Raw genomic sequence first — 26,207 nt, forward strand, 5'->3', positions numbered from 1 at the left:
CAGCAATCCCCCGTCATATTCGGACTGAAGCAGCCCTGATATCTTGCTTCCATGGAGGACATCACCTGGCGTAATCTTCCACATCGCTCGTCACTCACGGCTCCCATATTTGACGGAAAGAAGGTGAGATGCGAAATGTCTCTTTAGTAACATTCGACAACCGAGATGCTGGAAGGCTGTTAGCAATTTGTCCACAATTTGTGCATAATTGTCTGCTCCGTGGCTCCCAAGAAAGTTGTGCACGACAAATACAAACGCGTCCCAAACTGCTAGTGTAATGGGTACGCTGGGTGTGGTCCCAAACAATTTTCGTAAACGAACACTGTGTATGGTACCAACTAATTTCGTTAACGAAAATTAGTTGGGAGTATGCACGATGTACCCACTTTATTTACTGCTATTTTGGAGTGACATTTTACTTGGCAAACATTGGTTGGTTTGAGAATGGCCATAACCCGAAACCGGTCGCCTACAAAATAAACATCCACTATAGTTGCAGCCTTGGCTGTCTCTTTTTGCTTCACAATTCACACTTTATTTTGAGTGTGATTAACAAATTTCTAAAATGATGTAAGATTATTGCAGGTCATTATGAAGGAAGAATAAAACCGTTCGTTATCTAGATAAACTTACGAATTCAACATAAATTTTTAGCACTAGTGCTTTCCTAAATTTCTATCACCCACTAACCAACTGAGAAAATTTCAGCGTTAATTGTTCAAAAATGGTTCAAATGGCTCTGAGCACTGTGTGACTTAACATCTGAGGTCATCAGTCCCCTAGACTTAGAACTACTTAAACCTACCTAACCTAAAGACATCACACACATCCATGCCCGAAGCAGGATTCGAACCTGCAATCGTAGCAGCCGCGTGGTGCCGGACTGAAGCGCCTAGAACCGCTCGGCCACCGCGGCCGGCGTTAATTGTTAATCTTTTACGTGTGTTAGTACGATCTCTTATATAAGAAAGAAGCATTTGCCGCATAAATGTGTCCGGCAACCATACTTCCATCGGTTTCTGTTGTAGCTGATAACATTAGTTCTTCTGTACTTCACTCCTAGCTGGTAATTTTCCCTGCAGTCGGGGTCCTGCTGTCTCTGCAGACAACAGTGACTTTTAAGGTTGAGTGAGCATCATTCTGTTCAAAATGGTTCAAATGGCTCTGAGCACTATGTGACTTAACATCTGAGGTCATCAGTCCCCTAGAACGTAGAACTACTTAAACCTAACCAACCTAAGGACATCATACACATCCATGCTCGAGGCAGGATTCGAACCTGTGACGTAGCGGTCGTGCGGTTCCAGAGTGAAGCGCCTAGAACCACTCGACCATTGCGGCCGACGAGCATCATTCTGTCTTCTTGTAAAAATCTTTGCTTACTATCAAGTTCTAAGAAGCCACTTGTATCGGGCCGGCCGCGGTGGTCTAGCGGTTCTAGGCGCTCAGTCCGGAACCGCGCGACTGCTACGGTCGCAGGTTCGAATCCTGCCTCGGGCATGGATGTGTGTAATGTCCTTAGGTTAGTTAGGTTTAAGTAGTTCTAAGTTCTAGGGGACTAATGACCACAGATGTTAAGTCCCATAGTGCTCAGAGCCATTTGAACCATTTGAACTTGTATCTGTAAATATTCACTGTGTGGAACAGGCTTTACAGCGTTCGGGGAATAAGGATATTGCAGAATTATAAAAAAGGAAGTGTGCACCTGTGTACGGTACAAAGTACTTGAACATGACTGGTCAAAAATTTTGCTAACTCCCCATCTTTTCTGGTGATGGATTTTCGGACAAAGCTTCATGTATGACAATTCCTAGTAACCGGTGGGACTGCCTTTGAGTTATAGATGCAGAGAATTCATTTCAGATCCAGTCGGAACAACCGAAGGGCAGTGATTCAAAGGATTATGACAGAGAGTAATGTGTCAAAGGAAAGCTGGGAGCGATAAGGAGACAGTGAATTCATTTTTGAGTACACAACTCACAAATGTGTTAATATAAAAACCATTCGCATTCTTTATGACAACTGTGTTGTTGATTAGTGCAGTAGAAGCGCCTGGTCATTGTCAGACGACGTGTGATTATGCCTTACTGCAGATACTATTTCCCTGTGTCACGAACAAGCCTTCAAACTCTGGCGGCGCTGCAGTGTGGAGTACGTGACAGAATCGACAACTGCTGCAAATTTCGATCACCAAGAAGCCACACCATTGTGTGAGGAACGTACCATGATAAGACGACACGAACATTCAAAGAGATATCGGCTGGTGCTACTGTTACCTCAAGTGATCTTCGTATATGAAGTAAGTCCACGAGCAGACTCAAGAGGACCACGCGATGTAGAGGGCCGCGTTGCGCGGTACTCTGCCGTCATTTTACTCGTTTATGCGGTGTGCAGGGGCATGGGCTGGGTGTACTGTTCTCCTCGCTGTTGTCAGCTTACCACACTTTGCTGCCACTCCTCTCATTCAAGCTGCTCCTCAGTTAACATCACGAGCCAGAGTGCACACGACACCGTTTCTCCCATCAAGGAGAAGTCCCAGTCTGCACCAGAAACTGGCCGTGGATGCTCTGCTTGACAGTCAGACCCACTAATCGTTCACAAATGGAAGCGGATCGTATGTAGTGCTTTAATGAGACGGATAAATATATATACCAATGTTCTTAAATTATATTTATGACTTTTTTCACTACAAACTATATGTTTTATTGGTATTAGCAAATTCATAACAGCTTTTGTTACAAGTATCAATATCATTGTGTTCTCTCTAAGTCGGTAGGCTTGAGATCAGAGAACAAGTCAGTGACGATGTGAATATTCACCGATGCCTGTGGAAGGACTCGTCTTCTCAGCTGGTTTTGTGTTCAGCTTGCATTTGTCACATGTGGAGTAACACTTCTGGTATCTTCCGATATAAACGACGGTTAAGTTCAATTCACAATAACATTTCCTAGATAATAAAGTATAAAAACAATACGACAATACCTTATAATCATATTTAAATCTCGTTCTTTTCCGCTCCGTAAATGTAACCTACATCCTTCTGTAGCTTGCACAGGATAGAGTAGCATGGAGAGCTGCATCAAACCAGTCTCAGGACTGAAGACCACAACAACAACAACAAATATAACCAAATAGACTACGGTGTATTCCAGCTTGACTGTCGATATATTGTGAAATGCTTCTTTTAATTAAGAACACTGCGTCTAACATAGTTTCACAGATTATTTCGAAAATGTTAGTCCATGAGACAGTATAAACTGTTTCCGCTGTCAGTGCACAAGTACGATGATTACTGAGGATAAGAAACACGACGAAAACAGTTTATGCACACACTTGAATGTAACACGAACTCCATTTACTCACTGAAGATTGTTTTTACAATCGTAGTGGTTATACTGACTTTCTTCAATACTTCCTTTAGACCTGTAACAACGACTTAATGGAGGTGAGGTGATATAGTTCCATGGCAGAAGAAATTCTCGCTGATCAAGTAATGAACTGCTGGTAAGTGGTTACAGAAGACCACACGAAAGATTCAGATGCAGCTGATGTAGCTACTACGTCTACAGCTTTAAACACTACTACAGTAACTGATGGTAGTCCGTGACACACATTGTCAAGTAGACCAGTGGGTGAAACATCTAGGACAGATGCAGCAGGTAGGGCAGACTTTGTCTGTGCCTGAAGAAGTCGTGAAACTATAGTGCTGAAGTGGCTGGATTTATATGCGAGGTCAAGTTGGTTATGTACAATTTCCGCCTCAGGGTCTATGTTTACTAACACTAGTTCACATTGCAAATTTACTGCAGATTTCAAACTTTTTGGTAACAGATTTTGTTCTCTTGATTTACTGGTACGAATATTTACCACCACATAACTCATGGTGGACCTACAAATACATACACATTATAGAATGTATGTGTGTATCTCTGAATATTTGTATGTACGTGTCTGTGTATATATGTGTATTCCACATCTTTTCCTAAATCACCGGACCGATTTCACCAAACTTCGTACACATATCCCTTACTTTGAGGTATCAATTGCTGTGGAGGTAAAAACGAACTACACATCATAGTTCAGGAGATATGACGTCATAAACAGTGATATGTGTGAAAAACTGCATCATGGATAGCGGTTAAATGTGTTACGTATGTGCTATTGTCTGTGTTCACAATAAATTTCGTAGGCAGTATCGATACATGCAGCCTAATGCACCTACAAAGGTATATCATGATACCACACTATTTAGGTGTAGCTCCTTATACCGATCCTGCCTTGGGGCGGTTAAGTGGGAGATGTGTCTCAGAGCTGAATAGTGACAGATGGTGAAACGAGACTGGACGCGCACGTAGTTTATGTATTAGCCGACAGAGGACAATATTGGATAGAGGGACTGTGATTTTAGTTTCGATTGTGCCCACTAGAGTGCACTAAAGTAATAGAATGTTTTTCATAAACTGTTCTAGTATTTTCATAAAGTGTTATTATGTCTTTTTGTGTATGTAAAATGTTATAAATGTGTTTTAGCAGTTTGAATGATGCGTGAGAATGGTTTAAGGTTAATATGAAGATAATTGTTTAACGAGTTATTTAGTAGGATTTAGTGTTGGAACATTTCGAAGAAGTATGGATATGGACAAAGGGGATTTTTGTAGAATAGATTTGTAAAGTAAGTTTATGGTAAAGGGAAAGTTAATTCAGGTATAACTAACAATAGTAAATAACTTTATGCATAAGCAAAACTTCAGCATATTAGATAATTACGTCGGTAAAAAGTGCAGTCGTTAGGTTTACTATTCTGCGATTGGTTATTGATGAAAAGCGCAGATTGACGCGGGAGAATGTTGTTTCGCTATTGGCTATAGAGTAAACTGACCAATGGTAAAGCAATATTCTTCGCGCGCCTTTCTCTGCTGGTAAAGAAGACTTAAGAGTATTCTAGGAAGAGTCGGAGCCTAGCCATGAAACAGTTCGGACGTGTGTAGTAGTAGTTCCGATGGAAATGATAAGTTGCCAGATCTACCAGTGTTTCATACAACAAAAGTATTGGAAAGTGACGGCATAATTATTCCGATGTGTGTGTAGAAATTTCGGAATTTTTAAGGGAATTTTTGACGAGAAAAGACACATATTCCGCGTGGCGTATTGAGCAGGTCGGTGGATAAAAACTGTGACTGCATTATGTACCGACAGACTTATTATTTGGCGAGCATTATCAATCAAAAACAATCAGTATTTTTGTAGCTATTCCGTTTTCTGAAAATGCAACACCATAAACTTGCTAATAAGAGTGAAAGAGATTGTGAGTGACTGTGGTAAGACTAGTACGGGCTTGGCAGTGCTACTGGTTCACCTAAGTTTCAGAATATATTAATTGAGAACAAATTTCCAACCTTTCATTTCGTGTGAATACTTTCTCCCGAAACGTAGATTAGTGACCTTAATTGCAGCCTATTTCACGTCGAAGTACAGTAGGTTTCACTCGGCTTCCCTACTGATGATCTGCTGAGTCAATGTTCACAGGTAGGTGCAGGTTCATCGTAAAAGGGACGGAAAGAACCGCGCCGCCGCACTATGTCAGGACATATGACATCATAAAGACTGAGATCTGTCGCATTGTGCATAACTTTTACATTTATTATTTACCTCTTATTAACTCTATTCACAACATGTATCGCTGTCAGTATGCAGATAGTACCCATATATGCCGCTGAATGCATCGACAGAAATATACTATAATATGACACATAGTTCAAGAGACACGACTTATATCCCATCGGATTAGGCAAGGATGCGGAAGGAAGTCGGCCGCGCCCTTTCCGGAAGCGATTTAGGGAAATCACGGAAAACCTAAATCAGGATGCCCAGACACGGGATTGAACCGTCCTCTTCCCGAATACGGGTCCAGTGTGCTAACGACTGCCTCATTACGTATGAAGTTTTATTCCTTACCACTAAGACAATGCTACAGTCCAGTCAACTTAAGAAATTACTGATACTTGGCAGCACTTTTGACAGATTTCAACTGCGAAGCACAAACGGCTGTAGACGAAAACAATAGTCGTCTACAGAGTTATGAAAAGATGTTGCCATAGAGACGTTTAGAGAATCGCGTTGTAGATAAGCGAAGCAGCTGCGCACAACGTACAGAAACTGTCCGGGATCATGTTTCATAATTCGGGTACTGTTCTTATACATTTGTACACTACGTACATTTCTTTGCACGACTGTTTCTAATTTAAAAGGTGTTTTCACGAATACAATGAAAAGAAATTTTTTCGGTACTTCAGGACACAGTTAATTTTATTTTCGTTTCCAATAGAAAATTGGCGAAATGAATACCGGTACAATACTGGCTTTGTCAGGTAATCCGTAATAAAGCGAGCCGTGTTATTGGTTACTATTACCAAAGATTACCTACTCACATCTATGTGATTATTATGATGGGTAACGCATTTTGTCATTCAGACGGTTAAATGTAGCGCTTTCACGTAGACATTATACAGGGTGTCCCACTCGAAAGATGCCCCATAGATATCGGCCGAGGGTAAGTTCTTCATCGTCCAACTGGTTCACAAATTCCTAAAACATTTCGATATAAACTGCACTTTTGTAGACTCGAAAAAAATTGGTCCGGTGATGCGACGCTGTGGCATTCTACATGGGTGTACATGGATATACTGCAAATCACAAGTGCCTAGCAGACGGATCATCGACCCACCTTCACAATAATTCTCTATTATTCCAATCCGGTACAGCGCGCGGAGAAAACGAACACCTACATCTTTCCGCGTGAGCTCTGATTTCCCTTATTTTATTATGATGATCTTTGCCCCCCCTGTAGGTCGGTATCAACAAAATATTGTCGCATTCGGAGGAGAAAGCTGGTAAATGAAATTTCGTGAGAAGATTCCGCCGCAAAGGAAAACGCTTTTGTTTTCATTATGTCCATCCCAAATCATTTCAGTGGCACTCTCGCCCCTATTTCGCTGTGATACAAAACGTGCTGCCCTTCTTTGAACTTTCTCGATGTTCCCCGTCAGTGCTATCTGGTAAGGATCCTACACCGCGCAGTAGTATTGCGAAAGAGGACGGACAAGCGGAGTGTAGGCAGCCTCTTTAGTAGATCTGTTACATTTTCTAAGTGTCCTGCCAATAAAACGCTGTCATTGTTTAGCCTTCCTCACAACATTTTCCATTGCACAGATCACGCCAATCTTTCGTGAATGCATAGGTTGCTCGATAAGTGCGTGTGGATTTCCATTACACCATAAACGTGTATTTTGAGTGTTTACATAACCAGGGACGTCGAACTACGCGTCATCACTGAACCATGCTTAGTGCAATATTCCTGGCCTCTCAGGAATAAATTTCTGAAAACAACGGCAAAATGTAATGCGTTTGTCTTTGTTATTTACATTTAGTTCCTGAAAAACTGTAAACCTGCATGGATAAGTGCCGGCCTTCGTCACAGCTCTGTGACAAGTGCTCCACGACATTCCACATTCGCCGTCCGCTGAGGCGGAGCGGTTCTAGCGCGATTCTAGGCACTTCAGTCCGGAACCGGGAGGCTGCTGCGGGCGCAGGTTCGAATCCTGCCTCGGGCATGGATGTGTGATGATGTCCTTAGGTTAGTTAGGTTTAAGTAGTTCTAAGTCTAGTGGACTGATGACCTCAGTTGTTAAGCCCCATAGTGCTTAAAGCCATTTGAACCATTCCACATCCCTGAGATAAACGTCGAACAGACTCTGCAGGAAAGGCCAACAATCGTTTTTTCACGTCAGTCACTTTGTCTCCCGATAACGGCGGACGTCCCCCGCCTTGAAGGCCCAACACCGACAAGCTCTCCATCTTGTTCACTAACTTTTGTGCGCAGCATTTAGACGGTAGATGCTTGTCACCAAACCTTTCAACAAGCATTCGCTGACATGTCTTAAAGGAACCACTAATCCAATATTGTTTCACAAGAGACAAGCGTTCTTGGACAGAATAGCGATACGTTGTCGCTAAACACTGCACACAGCTCCAGACACAGCATCGCTCTGAAACAGACTGTTGCGTCAAACGATGTTGCAGACTGCAGTGTTGCCAGGTCAAGTGCCAGAAATTGCGCGGTGCAGTTTCAGAGGAATTACTAAACATGTTTGTCGGGCCTGTTTAGAATGGGACACCCTGTATAAAAAGTTCAGTTTACCCATATCTGCGCCAGAGAGTGAACCACCTCGTATGGCACTGTGACGTAATGATCCAGGAAGTGTTGCTGACGCAGCTGATGTTCAAAAATGGCTCTGAGCACTATGGGACTTAACATCTGTGGTCATCAGTCCCCTAGAACTTAGAACTACTTAAACCTAACTAACCTAAGGACATCACACCCATCCATGCCCGAGGCAGGATTCGAACCTGCGACCGTAGCAGTCCCGCGGTTCCGGACTGAGCGCCGGAACCGCTAGACCACCACGGCCGGCAGAGCTGATGTTGTCGATGCTCCTGAAGCTCTGCGTGCCAGGCGTCCGGCGGCTGGCTGCGGCCTTACCTGACCACGTGCTTGTGTCGCTCAACCCAGTACTTGATGGCGGAGCGCACCAGCATCTCCTGGCGCTTGCTGAGCCCGTTGGGCCCGATGCCGCCGGCGGAGGTGACGGCGCCGCCCGAATCGGCCTCGCGCACCGTCGACAGCGCCGCCGAGCGCCGGTTGAAGCCCGAGAAGTCGCGCTGGCTGCTGTAGATGCCGCGGATCGTCATGCCGTCCGTCACGCCGTTGCTCATGTCTGCAACACGCGCCGGCGCTCCGTCTGGACTCAACTGGCGTGCAGCTGCGAGCTCCAACTCGTCTCGTAACACATCTTTTCGACTTCTTTTGTATCTGTATCGATATTTCTACGTCGATTTGTACTCGTGCTTATGTAGCGTGTTGTGTCTACCATGGAAATTCTTTGACTATGTATACATGTTTCAGTTATGTGAACTTTTGAACGATGTTGTTTAAATTATGCTTGTGAATTTAAATAACTACTGAAATGATTGTCATACACTCCTGGAAATGGAAAAAAGAACACATTGACACCGGTGTGTCAGACCCACCATACTTGCTCCGGACACTGCGAGAGGGCTGTACAAGCAATGATCACACGCACGGCACAGCGGACACACCAGGAACCGCGGTGTTGGCCGTCGAATGGCGCTAGCTGCGCAGCATTTGTGCACCGCCGCCGTCAGTGTCAGCCAGTTTGCCGTGGCATACGGAGCTCCATCGCAGTCTTTAACACTGGTAGCATGCCGCGACAGCGTGGACGTGAACCGTATGTGCAGTTGACGGACTTTGAGCGAGGGCGTATAGTGGGCATGCGGGAGGCCGGGTGGACGTACCGCCGAATTGCTCAACACGTGGGGCGTGAGGTCTCCACAGTACATCGATGTTGTCGCCAGTGGTCGGCGGAAGGTGCACGTGCCCGTCGACCTGGGACCGGACCGCAGCGACGCACGGATGCACGCCAAGACCGTAGGATCCTACGCAGTGCCGTAGGGGACCGCACCGCCACTTCCCAGCAAATTAGGGACACTGTTGCTCCTGGGGTATCGGCGAGGACCATTCGCAACCGTCTCCATGAAGCTGGGCTACGGTCCCGCACACCGTTAGGCCGTCTTCCGCTCACGCCCCAACATCGTGCAGCCCGCCTCCAGTGGTGTCGCGACAGGCGTGAATGGAGGGACGAATGGTGACGTGTCGTCTTCAGCGATGAGAGTCGCTTCTGCCTTGGTGCCAATGATGGTCGTATGCGTGTTTGGCGCCGTGCAGGTGAGCGCCACAATCAGAACTGCATACGACCGAGGCACACAGGGCCAACACCCGGCATCATGGTGTGGGGAGCGATCTCCTACACTGGCCGTACACCACTGGTGATCGTCGAGGGGACACTGAATAGTGCACGGTACATCCAAACCGTCATCGAACCCATCGTTCTACCATTCCTAGACCGGCAAGGGAACTTGCTGTTCCAACAGGACAATGCACGTCCGCATGTATCCCGTGCCACCCAACGTGCTCTAGAAGGTGTAAGTCAACTACCCTGGCCAGCAAGATCTCCGGGTCTGTCCCCCATTGAGCATGTTTGGGACTGGATGAAGCGTCGTCTCACGCGGTCTGCACGTCCAGCACGAACGCTGGTCCAACTGAGGCGCCAGGTGGAAATGGCATGGCAAGCCGTTCCACAGGACTACATCCAGCATCTCTACGATCGTCTCCATGGGAGAATAGCAGCCTGCATTGCTGCGAAAGGTGGATATACACTGTACTAGTGCCGACATTGTGCATGCTCTGTTGCCTGTGTCTATGTGCCTGTGGTTCTGTCAGTGTGATCATGTGATGTATCTGACCCCAGGAATGTGTCAATAAAGTTTCCCCTTCCTGGGACAATGAATTCTCGGTGTTCTTATTTCAATTTCCAGGAGTGTATAATGTATTGTAAATGACTTGGGCATAGTTAGGGAACGTAAGGGTTGAATGTAAAATACGTGGGGAATGCCCGCAGCTACGGAAGTAGGCTGGAGGAGTGGAAAAGTTGCGGTTGGCGCGCAAGTGCCAACTCGTCCTTTGTGACGAGTAAGGAGTATGGGCTGACCAGTAGCGGATCATTGTGGCTCAGATTCATGGAGTTTTGAGGCCAGAAAAGCTTAAGAGCAGTATTTGTGGGCCTCAAGTGGTGTATTTGATGATACTACTAGTATGGCATGGTTTTTTGGCCCTATGAAAATGCCGTTCCGGTGCCAAGAAGATCAGTAATAGGGCGAGGCCAACAGTACTGCGATGACTGCCACGCCGCCAGGTTAACAGCCACTGCAAATCGTGCCACCAGTACCATGAGCCTTCCACTAAATTGTTTGTATCTGGTACTCCGTAAATCGACCAGGCATTTGTGAAATTGGTTGATTTTAATAACAATCGTCGTGTTGCTAAAAACTCTATCTTGCATCCGTGATTATCCCGAATCACAAACCTGGACAGGAATCCGATCCTAGTGAATTTAATTCTGAGTGTCCTAATTTATTATGGAAAGACTTATTTGGCAGCTGTAAAGAGTTGTGATTGCTTTCTAATGTGTGGAGTTATAGTGTTTAACGTTCAATTTCATAGTTTGAGGAACACTCCATTTCCAATGCTATTTTAAATCAATCTGCAGATATTTTCTCAAAATAATAATGAATCTTCAAACCATTACACTTTTAGGGCCCTCATGTACTAGGCTAGTTTGTTAATGAAGCAATGCAAAGGCTCCTTCAGAGCCAGTGTACTTCGATTTGCATTCTGTTTAACTGCTTCAAACCGAGTTTAAGAAATAAATATTCACCGTGTTAGCTATTCTAATGCAAGTTGGTTAATGCACAGCCATAGAAATCCTGTACTAAGCAATGATGTTATAGAGTATGATCATCAACCTGATTTAAATCATAATCTTTTCACGCTCTTCCCTGTTTAGCATTGCTACTAGTTTCATGTGTGTTGGTTCTATAAACTGCTGAATCTTCTTCATTTAAGGTACGTGTTGTTGAGAGGCATACGTTAATGTTTGCTACCTCATTGGGCATTTATTTGTCTAACTTCCAAGTTAGCGGTATATTTATCTGCAAGGTTAAATTATTGTATTGTAGTGTGGCCATATATAAAGAAAGAGTTTATTGTGTGTGTAAAGGAAGGTTACGTTAGCCTTAGCACTGCATTCTGCTTTATTATATCGCTTGACACAAGAATGCTTAATTAGGCTGGCGACCGATTTTAATATGTAATGTTACTACTTGCTTTTGTGCTGGGAGAACGTCTGTTTCCTGACCCTCTTGTTTACTGTTGGTTGTACTGGAGTGTTCCGGAAACGAATCCCAGTTTGATTGTTCTGTTTCCATTACGTTATCTCACGGTCACAGCGTCTAAAAAATTCGTCGCAGATGTATAATGTTAGCAACAACTGTCGATTAAGGTGAGTTATGTTACCCTTACAGCCTGACTCTCATGGAACAATCCGTCGAATACTGGCATGTAGAGCTGTAAGGGATTGAGTCAAATCAAAACCGAACACCTGCCACAATGAAACCACGGAATGGTTCCATTAAAAAGTAATGGCCATATGCGTCAACACATTTATCGCACTCGGAGAAGATACGATCAATTTCTGTTTGATAGATCGTGGCGGACGCACAATCGCTCCCGCTCCTGCATTTTCTCGTTCGACCGTCTACGCGTGTCTTTCTTCAGGTCGCCAAGAATGTGAAAATCACACGGTGACATATCCGAGTTGTACAGAGGATGCTGCAGTTTTTCTATTTCCCAACCAAATTGCTGAAGCGTCGCCTTCGTCTAATCGGCTGTGGGGAGTGGAGGGGGGTGGGAGGAGGGAGCCAGAACGATTCCGGCCGACAGCATTTCTGGGCGTTTCGATTTTACAGTGCGTCACAGTTTCTACCATAGACCATCGATAACATAGTCCGCCCACACACCAATCTCTGTAGTGTTGACGTTTGAAACGAACATCTAACTCACGTGACTATGGGCGGTAAGCCGAGTCTCGGTCATTACGCACAATGTGAAGTGAAGCTGACAGTTTTCCTCATTTTTTCCTGAAATCGAGCATAGATTTTAACAATAAAATGACTTTTCGTATTGCTATTATTCATCATGTGTTAGTACAGGTAACCCAACATTTCCGAAATTCCTGATGTTAATATTCGTCGTCTCGCGGTAGCGTTCTTGCTTCCCGAGCACGGGGTCACGGGTTTGATTCCCGGCGGAATCAGGGATTTTCAGCTGCCTCGTGATGACTGGGTGTTGTTGTGTTGTCTTCATCATCATCATTCATCCCCATTACGAACGGAGGAAGGCAATGGCAAACCACCTCCACAAGTACCTTGCCTAATACAGCGGTGCTGGTCTCCCGCATTGTCCCCTACGCTCTGTTACGGAGTATGGGACTTCATCATCACCAAAGCGATGATTACCGTTACTATACGTGGTAATTTGAGAAGTATTGACATTTCTTTCGACAAACGATAGAATTACAGCTATTTGGTGAATGCCTGTTTTTGTTGCACTGTCAGTCTTAATTCACCGATGCCATTGGAGCAGAAGACGAACTATCGGTCTGGCATTCACCATTACTTTTCTCACGATTACTCAACATTATGCGTGAAATGTTTTATTACGCTTTTATAAGAAATTAAATCGGTTTATGTTCATGATGTCTGTTTTTTCCCATAATAAGCGTTTATATTTCACGAATTTTGGTTAACCCAATAAACATACCAAAGCAATGGACATAATATATTAGAAAATATTGTAGAGAACTCCTGTTGTGAGTTAGATATTAACATTCTGTCATTTTAAAACGCAGTCTTTCGTAGAGTTTTACATCTAAGGATCAACATAAATTCTAACTTTCAACTCCTGGAAATATTTTTGCAAGTACAGAGTCGGGCAAATAAAAGTGGACAGATGGACAGAGTTCTAGTGTACAAAGAAACACAGAAGTGGAAAGGAAAAACAGTACTAACTCGACTATAGCAGATGTTGAAAGTGACCACCATTCATCTCTTGGCACTTTTGGACGCTGGTCAGCAAGTTGCCGAAGGCAGATCAAAGCAAGACTGCTGGAATTGCTGCAGTCTCATCCGAAATATTCTGCTGCAGTTCTTGAAGACTATGAGGATTGTTGCTATACCCCAGACTTGGAGGGCTCCTTAGACAAAGTAATCGCACTCTAACAGATCAGGAGACCTGGGTATCCAGCTTGGGACACGACCAGACTGACCTCCGGTAACAACTCCGTCACGCGTGAAGACTGTGTAAATGTGCTCCTAGGTTCGCCCGGCTGTATGGGCAGTTAATCCATCCTGTTGGGGTGCGGTTATATGCATACGTTCACGTCCAATAGTATCCACTTGCCAGGGCCACTTTTATTTCTCCCACACTGTATTTGAAAGTAGTTCACTTTCACACCTGAAATTTCCGTCAGTTTACCTAATATGCAGGATACAAAACATGACTTATCTGAGCATATGTGAAGGTTATTACTTTGTTTGTAGTAAAAAGCACAACATTTGCTCTGTAACAAAAGTGTAATCAGTTGTGCACTATAAAGGCGTAATAATATACTCCACTTGGTGCCACCAGTCACGTGACTTAGATGTTGGTTTCAGTAAAATGACGACATGCACAGTCTGTGTTACCTATCGTCTGGTTCCTGCAAAGTGTCTTCATAGCGCTGCTTGATTAGGTTGAGAAACTCGACGAGTGTAGGGCCTCTGCAGTCGGAGAAGGAGGCAGTGATGGCCCTACTAGAACTTTTGGGAACAGCTTTGGATTTCTTTGGTGCATGAGATGTATCATGTATCCAGTGTTGGCTTTGCCGTTTGCCCTCGGGCTGCGGGAAGGAATCATCCTGTTGCACGATAACGCCCGCCTCCACGCTGCCAACCGGGCGAAGGCTAGGTTTCACCGATTTGGTTGGGAAACATTGAAACATCCTCCGCACGACCCAGATCTTTCACCGTCTGATTTTCACATGTTTGACGACCTGCGAAAAGAGAAGTGTGGACGTCAGTTTCAGTCGGAGGAGGAAGTGCGAGAGTTGGTACGGTTGTGGATCCGTCAGCGGCTGACAGCGTTCCAGAAAACGGGAATTGATTATCTCGACTCCCGGTGCGATAAATGTCTCTAAACTTACGATGATTACTTTTGAATGGAAACATCCATGGTCTCATTGTAGCGGGTATGCGGTATTTATTTGACTGCCTCTCATGTATGACTCACGAACTGCGATGGTCGTTCAATAAGTAACGCCCCACATTTTTTCTCACAACGTATTTATTGTTAAGAGTCAGAATTAGGTGACAATATACATCAACATGTTTTGTCCATGTCCTGTTTTTTCTAAGCAGTCTCCATCACGTTCTATGGCCGTACGCGAACGTTATGAAAAGCTCTTTTCCTGCAGGAGTAGCAATGTTTTCAATGCGTGACTAACACTCTCGTAATCTTGAAAGTGTGTTTCCCGTAGAGAATCTGCAAGCGGCCGAAAGAGATGAAAGTCCGAGGGTGCCAGGACTGGACAGTAGAGTGTATGAGGCAATGATGTCCAACCAAATTTGGCGATGTGTTCCCGGGTTCTCAGGCTTGTCTGTGGCCGTGCATTATCGTGTTGGAGCAAGATTTCTGCTGGATTCTTATCCAATCGAACACATCGGAAACGGTTCTTGAGTTCCACGATCACGACTCAGCATGTCTGGAGCAGTGGCTGTGACAGTACGTCCCGAGCGTGGCTGATCATGGAGCTCTTTTTCTGCATTTCCTGAGACTGTGCTTATGAATATTCACCACCATTTCCTTTTGTGCACACAAGAATTCAATAACAGCACGCTTCTTGTAACGTGAATCATATGCAGACGCCGTTTTGACGCTGTACTACGGCTCCACAATTTGCCAGAACGGTTCAAAACTTCACCGGCGCGCAGAAAAACATCAAATGTGAAGCACAAACAAGGACGATTGTCAATGTATATTAATGGCTGTTTAAAAAAAAAGTGGGGCATTACTTATTGAACGACTCACCTATATTCTTTCCGTGTCTGAGCACGACAGTAAGTATACAAGGACTGAAATGGGCCGCGCGGGATTAGCCGAGCGGTTTAGGGCGCTGCAGTCCTGGACTATGCGGCTGGCCCCGGTGGAGGTTCGCGTCCTCCCTCGGGCATGGATGTGTGTGTTTGTCCTTAGGATAATTTAGGTTAAGTAGTGTGTAAGCTTAGGGACTGATGACCTTAGCAGTTACGTCCCGTAAGATTTCACACACATTTGATCATTTTTTTGGACTGAAATGGGAAGTCTAACACCATGAACACTTTGACCGAGTGCTACCGAAGTGATACTCGAGTGTTTCAGAGCCTGTGGGATACGTTAATGTAATTTTCGTTCTTATCCGAGTTTATTTTCCTTATTTCGGTACAGAAAAGAGAAAAGATTCGTTCAGATCAAGGATCGTATGATTGCAAAATGGCCACTGGATGTGTCCAGTGGTACTGACACTTTTCTCGCGGTGAACGCAACACATGATGGCAAGATGACATGCAAGTGCAGCTTATCGCCATATTTCGGACATCGAGAAAGGTTTGAATCATTAGTATGAGTGACATGGAGATATCATACCGACATACCGCACCGACATATTCTCCGCTCAGAGACTGGGTGTTCTGTTGTCCTAATCATCATCATTTCGTCTCCACCGACGTGCAAGTCGAAAGACTTGCACGCGGCGATCGGTGTACCCGACGGGAGGCCCTAGTCACACGACATAGCACCGACAATTGGAAGTTGAGCAATGGCTGCACAACGAATGGCGACGAGATGCGCGCAGGACAAAAGTGTGAGAAGAGGAGTGGGCACGCGTCCTTTCGGACGGACTACGTCACGAGGAGACCATAGGATTACCCTGCTGGCTCTAACGAATGGATGGATGGCAGCGACATCCGCTCACAATGAAAAGGCAGTGTTACCTCCAACAGTCTGAAACAGATTACTCGAAGCTGCGTTGAAATCTCGATTGCGCATGCGTCGTTTTCCACTGCCACCATATCACAGTCCGCTTGCTTAGCTAGGTGGTAACGTGCTCGCCTCCCATGCAAGCTGGCCCGGATTCAATTCCCGGGCGGGTTGGAGATTCTCACCTCTCGGAGACTGGGTGTTGTGTTGTCCTCATCATCATTTCATCCTCATCACCGGCTCTCAAGTCCCCCAGTGTGGCGTCGAGTGAAATAAGACTTGCACTTGGCGGCCGAACTTCCCTGAATATGGGCCTCCCGGCCAACGATGCCATACGCTCGATTCCATTTACCATATCACAGCCAGAAAAGACTTGCGTGCAGTAAAACCAGAGCCAGCTGGAGCACTGGGTGAGCTTCTGTGGTGTTCAACTACGACCATCGCTTACGTTTGTGGTGACTAGTTCGACGCCAACGTATCAGTAGACCGCATGGCGGAAGTTTAAGTAAGCAGTAACTATCGAGACTTCTACGAGGTGGTATCCAAAAGTTTCGGTACTGGTGCTGCAACCTGTTGGAAACCTTAATTTTGGACTAATGGTCACCATCACCCTTTGAAGTAGTTCCCATACACATGTACATACCAGTCCCAGCGCTTCTGCCACTGGTCAAACGTTTTCTATAAGTCCTGTTCTTTGAGGGTGTTTATTACCGCCAGCGATGCTTCTTGAATCTTCTCTAGGATGTCGAACCGACGGCCTTTCAACTTGAGTTTCAGTTTTGGGAATAGCGCGAAGTGTGTCTACTTTCAGTTAACCAGATTCCCTCTATTCCCCTATTTCCTGTAATACCCAGCACTTACTGGAACATGGAAGAGGAAACCACCATTGTCTCCTGAATATTTTTCTACCGTGGTGCGTTGCTGCCCCTGCATAATCACATCATCATCTTTCATTTTACTGAAAGCATGGTGCAACCTATCAGATCTCTAACATATTCAGTTTTCGTGACCCAGAATTATGTGTCCCATTTACCCAAACCAACAATATTGTCCCAGCTCATATTATTCTCTCCATATGTTAAAGTACCTTCACATCGCTCCTGTTCCCTCACTACCAGAGATGCAATGTACAAACCCATCAACAGCATCCTACCTACATATTTCACAACGTTCAATAGCTGCCCAAACATTTCCCATACACAGTGGTACAACTTCGTTTCCAGTCCTACCGCTCTGCCCCATAACACTCAATGGGAGATGACTATCACGAACCAGCTACATCTATCACATAATTGCTACCATCAACATCACCAACATCACCAACTGATAAAAGCCACAATCTTCACAATCTTCACTAATGCTGTTTCAAAAACATCATCCTTACAAATTACCTTTAGGATGCATTTCAGTCTGGAATTCTTCACTGCAAAAATCTCTTTCTATACTTAATTTAAATTAGTTTGCATTTAAACATTGTGGCTACTGACATATCAATAGATGTTATGAAATTAAGACAGAAAAATGTCTTTGGAGAAATTTTGTCGAAATTGAAATGTGTGCAGACAGTCCCTCAACGTGAAAACCTACCGACATTGGCGCATTGAGATAATGTCTTTGACGGCAGGAGGTTTATTATGTGCATCCCAAAGCATCATTCACACAGTAAGATTACTGCTCAGACATCAATATACTCAGTGGGTAGTGGATGTCTGAAAGAGGCGTAGCGGATGATCTTGCCAATAATCAGCTCCCTCCCTGAAGAATCCCGTGAATTTAACTGTAGATTTGGCGCAGTGGGTAACTTAATGAATTTAATTGATTAAACAGTGGTGGTCGTAGTATATGTGAAACACGAGTACCTGTAATAGGGTGTTTCATTCAAAAACTGAATGAACGAACCATCGCTATGTAACCCAATTTATTACTACTTGCTGTGGACTTCAAGTTAACTCAAGCACACAAGAACATGGAATCGTCATGTTCATTAATTATTAGTGAAAGTTACAAAGGAATGAAAATATCAGCATCTTGGCAAAGGTCGGGTGATGACGTTGAGGTGTAAATGTCAACATAGCGTTTAGGGGACGATTAAGTTTCCCAGAGTCGCACAGTGATTGACGAATGTTGATCAGGGATGAAATAAAGAACTACAGAAACAATCAGGGATGAAAGAAAATACTACAGAAACAATCAGGGATGAAAGAAAGTACTACAGAAACAGTCATGAATGTAGCCACTGTCTTGATTGAGCACATGAGTCCGATACTCCTAATAGTTGTACTTGAATTAGAAATATAAAATCCCTACCGTCAGTCTGAAGACTCTTTGTACATCCTATAATCTGGTTTGTGAACACTGCAGTTGTTCGTCACACTTAGCACCACCAGCGCCTACAAGTGGCGTCTGTAGTGGCGGAAAATTCTAAGCCATCTAGCCTGTAGCAAAGACTGTTCTTCCTCAGAACTTGGAGTCGAGGTTTCTCCCTTGCCTGCAGCACCCCCTGATGAGTCTTTGATGGAAGTAAGTCCCACAGGGCGCTCCCAGCAAGAAGCAGAAGTTTTACGCTATCCGTTTGCGTGTGAGAATTATGCATGATTTTGAGCATCAGTAGCAGTCAGTCTTTATTCGGTACTAGGAAGAACCGAGGTACCGAATAATCAGGAATAGATTATATTATATTAGATTAGTACTTGTTCCATAGATCATGAATACGACACTTCGTAATGATGTGGAACGTGTCAGGTCCGTCCTACTAATGCAAAAATCTCCCTTCCGTACTCAGTTTAATCATAATTGACCAGTCGTGTGGGTTTTTAGTGCTGGGGTTCAGAAAATAGCTGCTCATGACTTCCACCATCTGTCGTATTTCTTTTCTTCTACTCTAGACTATATAGACGAGCCAAAGAAACTGGTACACCTGCCTAATATCGTGTAGGGCACCCGCGAGCACGCAGAAGTGCTGCCACACGACGTGGCATGCACTCGACTAATGTCTGAAGTAGTGCTGGACGGAACTGACACCATGAATCCTGTAGGGCTGTCCATAAATGCGTAAGAGTACGAGGGGTTGAAGATATCTTGTGAACAGCACGCTGCAAGGCATCCCAGATATGCTCAATCATGTCCATGTCTGAGAAGTTTGGTAGCCATTGGAAGTAATTAAACTCAGAGGACTGTTCCTGGAGCCGCTCAATAGCAATTCTAGGCGTGTGGGGTGTAGTATTGTCCTGCTGCAATTGCCCAAGTCCGTCGGAATGCACAATGGACGTGAATGGATGAAGGTGATCAGACAGGAAGCTTACGTACGTATCACCTGTCAGAGTCGTATCTAGACATATCAGGGGTCTCATATCACTTCAACTACACATTTTTTTGGAATTTTGGAATGGAACATGTATGTACGAAACACATACTTCTGTTATCAACACCACTGTGCTACACGGTTCTGATTATAGATCTAACGCCCCCCCCCCCCCTTTTTTACCTTTCAGCCCACTTCGTCACAAATAATTCTCAAGAGTAGTTCTCTGTAAGATGGGAATGTCACTTTTACTTAATTGACAACGTGCAAGCTTTAATGATTCGCAGAATGATATAAGAGCCGAAATCCAGAAAATGTGCGGGACAGAATTGCTGATAATCACAACTGACGTGAGCAAATATGGGAAGTAAAGCACAATCTGGATGGTGACAATCCTTTGTGATGGCCAGTGCGGATACAGTAGTCTGATGACATAGCAGTCGTAGCCTGTCTGATGAAGAGGAATTGAATTGAGTGCCATATGAAATGGAAAATATGTTGACAGATGGCTATTACATGCATATAAACAAATAAATGGAGCGAACATGCTAGATGGCTACATGTAAAACTTGGACTAAAGAGTTTAGAAGAGTCAGATGAATATTGCTCGGAAGCAGACTGCATAAAGAAGGGAGATGCAAGAAGCTATACTAGCAAGGACTGCGCGAGGTAAAAGAACTTTCTGATCTAGAAACCCACTGATAACATTCAAAAGCGAAAAACTTAAGATTCTCGTAATTCTTTGTTTGGATCACAACTGTGAAACATGGACAGAAATCAAACGTTTAGAACGGTTTGTTTGAAAGGTAATGCCTCTTGAAGATCAAATGGATTGATGACGTCCTGCATTGACAAAAAAAGCGTAGTAAATAAAGCTATGGATCGAAGGTACAGAGTCTTTGGCACATGTTTGGACATGAGTTATTGCTATAATCTTCATCTTAAGGAGCGGTGGATGGTTAAAGCTGCAGGTGTGGGACTACATAGTATGATTGTACAAGGCAGATCATGGTTGATGTGGGATGCAGCTGTTAGGATGAAAACGAATAGGAAAACTTGTAAGAGACTGGAGTAGAGAACTGCATCAAAACAACCTTGTGGTCACTGATAAAAGCAAGAGTAACAGTGGTATTGTGTATCTTGGGCGATTCAAGCTGTTGTGAATAAGGATACTCTCAAAACGACGTTTATGTCGGGAAATCTGCCCAAAGTATTATTATTTACTGAATGTGAATATACAGTAAAAGAGGCATAGGCTAGATGTGGCGTACTAATTTCAGCACTTCTTTAAGACACAACAGACTAACTCGGTTCACTATTAGTTTGATTTAATGGTCAGTGATTGTGCAGTGGTAAACAGGCAATATTGTTGGTTGGAGTGTGTAGGATATATGAGCTGTAGTGCAGCTTGTTAGTTGGCAGTGTGGAGGGTGTGTGATTCATCATGTCCCCTGCCACAGGGCAGCTGGCAACTACTTATTATGAAGCTTGCATGATGACCCTATCCCAAAACCAGTGAATGACTCACCGGTTGGGATTTGAATATAGAAATGACTGATGTAGCTGGGAATTCACTGAAATTGCCTTGTTAGTTGGTAGTGGGATGGCTGTGTGATTTATGTTGTCTTCTGCTGTAGAGTAAGGCTTGTTGGTGGTGACTGTAGAGATTGAAGGTTGTATCTGACCCCGTCGGGTGGGATTGTGGAAGGTATGTGTACAATAGTCCACGATAAAGAGCAGCTTGTTAGGTAATGTGGAGGGTGTGTGAGATATTGTTATGGTACAGGATGACTTGCTGGTGATGAGTGTAGAGCTTTCACAATGTATCTGGTCCCATTTCGTTGGGAGTGTGGAAGCTGTGTGATGTACCTGGCCATATGCCACAGGACAGCCACTTGGTGGGGAGTGTGGATAACAGGTGATATATATATGTCCATATATAGAGTGACTTGTCGGTGAGGAGGTTGGAGATCATGTGCAGTACCTGGCTTCATAATAAACAGGGACTTGTTGGTGAGGAATATGGAGTGTTTGTGACGTACCTGGCCCCATCCCGTAGAGTGGCTCGTTGGTGGGCAGTGTGGAGGCGGCTCGGAAGAGCTCGCTGGTGTGCGGCACCACGGTGTCCAGCGTGGCGCTGAGCTCCATGAGCGGCTTCATGATCTCCTTGAGGTGCACCAGCTGCTCACATGCGTAGATGAGCCAGCAGCAGAACATCACGTCCATCAGGTTGGAGTGCATCAGCGTCGCCGTCAGCCAGTACAGCTGCCAACAGCAGGGGGCGCGGGTCAGTGACAGGTTGCGGACTATGCACTGACATCTTTTGCAGTTTTGTATGAGCGTGCTTTTATCATTGGAAGAAAGGTATTCCCACGCCACTCCACATCACCAACGAGCCCAGAAGGGAGTTGTACTAAACATTCTGTACTCTCTTGTCTTTCGCATTAGTGACAATAACAGCTTAAGCATGGATACTGATTTCCAAAAGGACATACAGCTATGACAACTATCTGACAGATGGGGCCATAAAACTAAGTTATATAGACAAAGGAAAAAGGAACGAGAATCCGCCTCTTCGCCCTGTTGTTCATTACTGGAGCTACCTGCTGAGCCAGTAGAATCAGAAACGACATAAATTTAAAATTTTTACCAACGACCAGTCTGATAGCTCCCACACTGCGGAAGTCTGAGAAGTGACGTGGGAGTGTAACATATTTATAAACGTGAAATTGGGAGACCAATAAAAGGAGATGTAGAAAAGCATGAAAAGTAATTTTTAAAACAAAGTTGGAAGTCAGATGTTGCCGAGCTTCAGAAGGGCCGTGACCGGATATTAACTTTAATAGTCTTCAAACGCTAGTGTAAGACAGTTACATTAATAGAACGAAACTTCTGTAAGCAGTTGAAATATATATGACTGAGTGCAATTTGACAAATGCAGGCTTCTGATTCGCGGTTTCCTGCTATTGAGGAATTGACTATCCACCACGTCGTGTGTTGACTATGAAGAAGTATTGGGAAACAACCTCGAGGTTTACGACTACAATAATACACTCATGTTCAGAAAAAAACAGAACAACTGGAACGACTTGAGATAGGACGTTCATATTCACAGGACATGTACATTAGAATGTTCTGCAGAAATGATTAGCATTGCAGTCACCCCGGTCAAGCGTGTGTCCACTTGCCTAGTGGGAATAGGGACCGCCATGGACCCTGATATTGTTGTTGTGGTCTTCAGTCCTGAGACTGGTTTGATGCAGCTCTCCATGCTACTCTACCCTGTGCAAGCTTCTTCATCTCACAGTACCTACTGCAGCCTACATCCTTCTGAATCTGCTTAGTGTCTTCATCTCTTGGTCTCCCTCTACGATTTTTACCCTCCAGGCTGCCCTCCAATACTAAACTGGTGATCCCTCGATGTCTGAGAACATGTCCTACCAACCGATCCCTTCTTCTAGTCAAGTTGTGCCACAAACTCGTCTTCTCCCCAATTCTCTTCAACACCTCCTCATTAGTTACGTGATCTACCCATCTAATCTTCAGCATTTTTCTGTAGCACCACATTTCGAAAGCTTCTGTTCTCTTCTTGTCTAAACTATTTATCGAACACGTTTCTCTTCCGTACATGGCTACACTCCATACAAATACTTTCAGAAACGACTTCCTGACATTTAAATCTATACTCGATGTTAACAAATTTTTCTTCTTCAGAAACGCTTTCCTTGCCATTGCCAGTCTACATTTTATATCCTCTCTACTTCGACCATCATCAGTTATTTTGCTCCCCAAATAGCAAAACTCCTTTACTAATTTATGTGTTTCATTTCCTAATCTAATTCCCTCAGCATCACCCGGTTTAATTCGACTACATTCCATTATCCTTGTTTTGCTTTTGTTGATGTTCATCTTATACCCTCCTTTCAAGACACTGTCCATTCCGTTCAACTGCTCTTCCAAGTCCTTTGCTGTCTCTGACAGAATTACAGTGTCATCTGCTAACCTCAAAGTTTTTATTTCTTCTCCATTGATTTTAATACCTACTCCGAACTTTTCTTTTGTTTCCTTTATTGTTTGCTCAATATACAGATTGAATAACATCGGGGATAGGCTACAACCCTGTCACACTCCCTTCCCAACCACTGCTTCCCTTTCATACCCCTCGACTCTTATAACTGCCATCTGCTTTCTGTACAAATTGTAAATAGCCTTTCGCTCCCTGTATTTTACCCCTGCCACCTTCAGAATTTGAAAAAGAGTATTCCAATCAACATTGTCAAAAGCTTTCTCCAAGTCTACAAATGCTAGAAACGTAGGTTTGCCTTTCCTTAATCTTTCTTCTAAGATAAGTCGTAGAGTCAGTATTGCCTCACGTGTTCCAACATTTCTACGGAATCCAAACTGATCTTCCCCGAGGTCGGTTTCTATCAGTTTTTCCATTCGTCTGTAAAGAATTCGCAGTATTTAGCAGCTGTGTCTTTTAAACTGATAGTTCGGTAATTATCACATCTGTCAACACCTGCTTTTTTTGGGATTGGAATTATTATATTCTTCTTGAAGTCGGAGGGTATTTCGCCTGTCTCATACATCTTGCTCATCAGATGGTAGAATTTTGTCAGGGCTGGCTCCCCTAACGCCGTCAGTAGTTCTAATGGAATGTTGTCTACTCCGGGGCCTTGTTTCGACTCAGGTCTTTCAGTGCTCTGTCAAACTCTTCGCGCAGTATCGTATCTCCCATTTCATCTTCATCTACATCCTCTTCCATTTCAATAATATTGTCCTCAAGTACATCGCCCTTGTATAGACCCTGTATATACTCCTTCTACCTTTCTGCTTTCCCTTCTTTGCTTATAACTGGGTTTCCATCAAAGCTCTTGATATTCATGGAAGTGGTTCTCCTTTCTCCAAAGGTCTCTTTAATTTTCCTGTAGGCAGTATATATCTTACCCCTAGTGAGATAGCCTCTACATCCTTACATTTGTCCGCTAGCTATCCCTGCTTTGCCATTTTGCACTTCCCGTCGATATCATTTTTGACATGTTTGTATTCCTTTTTGCCTGCTTCATTGACTGCATTTTTATATTTTCTCCTTTCATCAATTAAATTCAATATTTCTTCTGTTACCCAAGGGTTTCTACTAGCCCTCGTCTTTCTACCTATTTGATCCGTTGCTGCCTTCACTATTTCATCCCTCAAAGCTACCCATTTTTCTTCTACTGTATTTCTTTCCCCCATTCCTGTCAATTGTTCCCTTATGCTCTCCCTGAAACTCTGTACAACCTCCGGTTCTTTCAGTTTATCCAGGTTCCATCTCCTTAAATTCCCACCTTTTTGCAGCTTCTTCAGTTTTATTATACAGTTCATAACCAGTAGATTGTGGTCAGAGTCCACATCTGCCCCTGGAAATGTCTTACAATTTAAAACCTGGTTCCTAAATCTCTGTCTTACCATTATATAATCTATCTGATACCTTTTAGGATCTCCAGGGTTCTTCCACGTATACAACCTTCTTTCATGATTCTTAAACCAAGTATTAGCTATGATTAAGTTATGCTCTGCGCAAAATTCTACCAGACGGCTTCCTCGTTCATTTCTTACCCTCAATCCATATTCACCTACTACGTTTCCTTCTCTCCCTTTTCCTACTGTCGAATTCCAGTCACCCATGACTATTAAATTTTCGTCTCCCTTCACTACCTGAATAATTTCTTTTGTCTCATCATACATTTCATCAATTTCTTCGTCATCTGCAGAGTTAGTTGGCATATAAGCTTGTACTACTGTAGTAGGCGTGGGCTTCGTGTCTATCTTGGCCACAATAATGCGTTCACTATGCTGTTTGTAAAGGCTTACCCGTACCCCTATTTTTTTATTCACTATTAAACCTACTCCTGCATTACCTCAATTTGATTTTGTATTTATAACCCTGTACTCACCTGACCAAAAGTCTTGTTCGTCCTGCCACCGAACTTCACTACTTCCCACTATATCTAACTTTAACGTATCCATTTCCCTTTTTAAATTTTCTAACCTACCTGCTCGATTAAGGGATCTGACATTCCACGCCCCGATCCGTAGAACGCCAGTTTTCTTTCTCCTGATAACAACTTCGTCTTGAGTAGTCCCCGCCCGGGCCGCGACAACTTGTTCCATATGTAATGGCATCGACACATACAACGTGCGAATGGCGTCCTGTCGTATAGCCATTCACGCTGCATTCACCTGCTCCCAAAGTTCATCTGTGGTGGTTGCACTGGGTCACTCATACACCCACCCACCCACCCACATACACACACACACACACACACACACACACACACACACACACACACCCTTTACACCGTAGCATACGCCCTGGCGTTCATTTCATCCCACAAAACA

The 26,207-nt window shown here is 44.1% G+C and overlaps 1 protein-coding gene across 1 annotated transcript in view; it reads right to left on the reverse strand.

Moving 5' to 3' along the window:
- The window catches only part of LOC126419542 (odorant receptor coreceptor), a 340,278-nt gene that overhangs the window by 186,258 nt on the left and 127,813 nt on the right, over window positions 1–26,207 (reverse strand). Inside the window, exons 4-5 of the mRNA XM_050086732.1 lie at window positions 21,869–22,091; window positions 8,540–8,774 (exon numbers count right to left, since the gene is read on the reverse strand). Of these exons, the coding sequence (XP_049942689.1) occupies window positions 8,540–8,774; window positions 21,869–22,091 (458 nt within the window). The remainder of the gene's footprint in view (window positions 1–8,539; window positions 8,775–21,868; window positions 22,092–26,207) is intronic.

This window comes from Schistocerca serialis, chromosome 9 (assembly GCF_023864345.2).
Source record: "Schistocerca serialis cubense isolate TAMUIC-IGC-003099 chromosome 9, iqSchSeri2.2, whole genome shotgun sequence".
NCBI classification, from domain to species: domain Eukaryota; kingdom Metazoa; phylum Arthropoda; class Insecta; order Orthoptera; family Acrididae; genus Schistocerca; species Schistocerca serialis.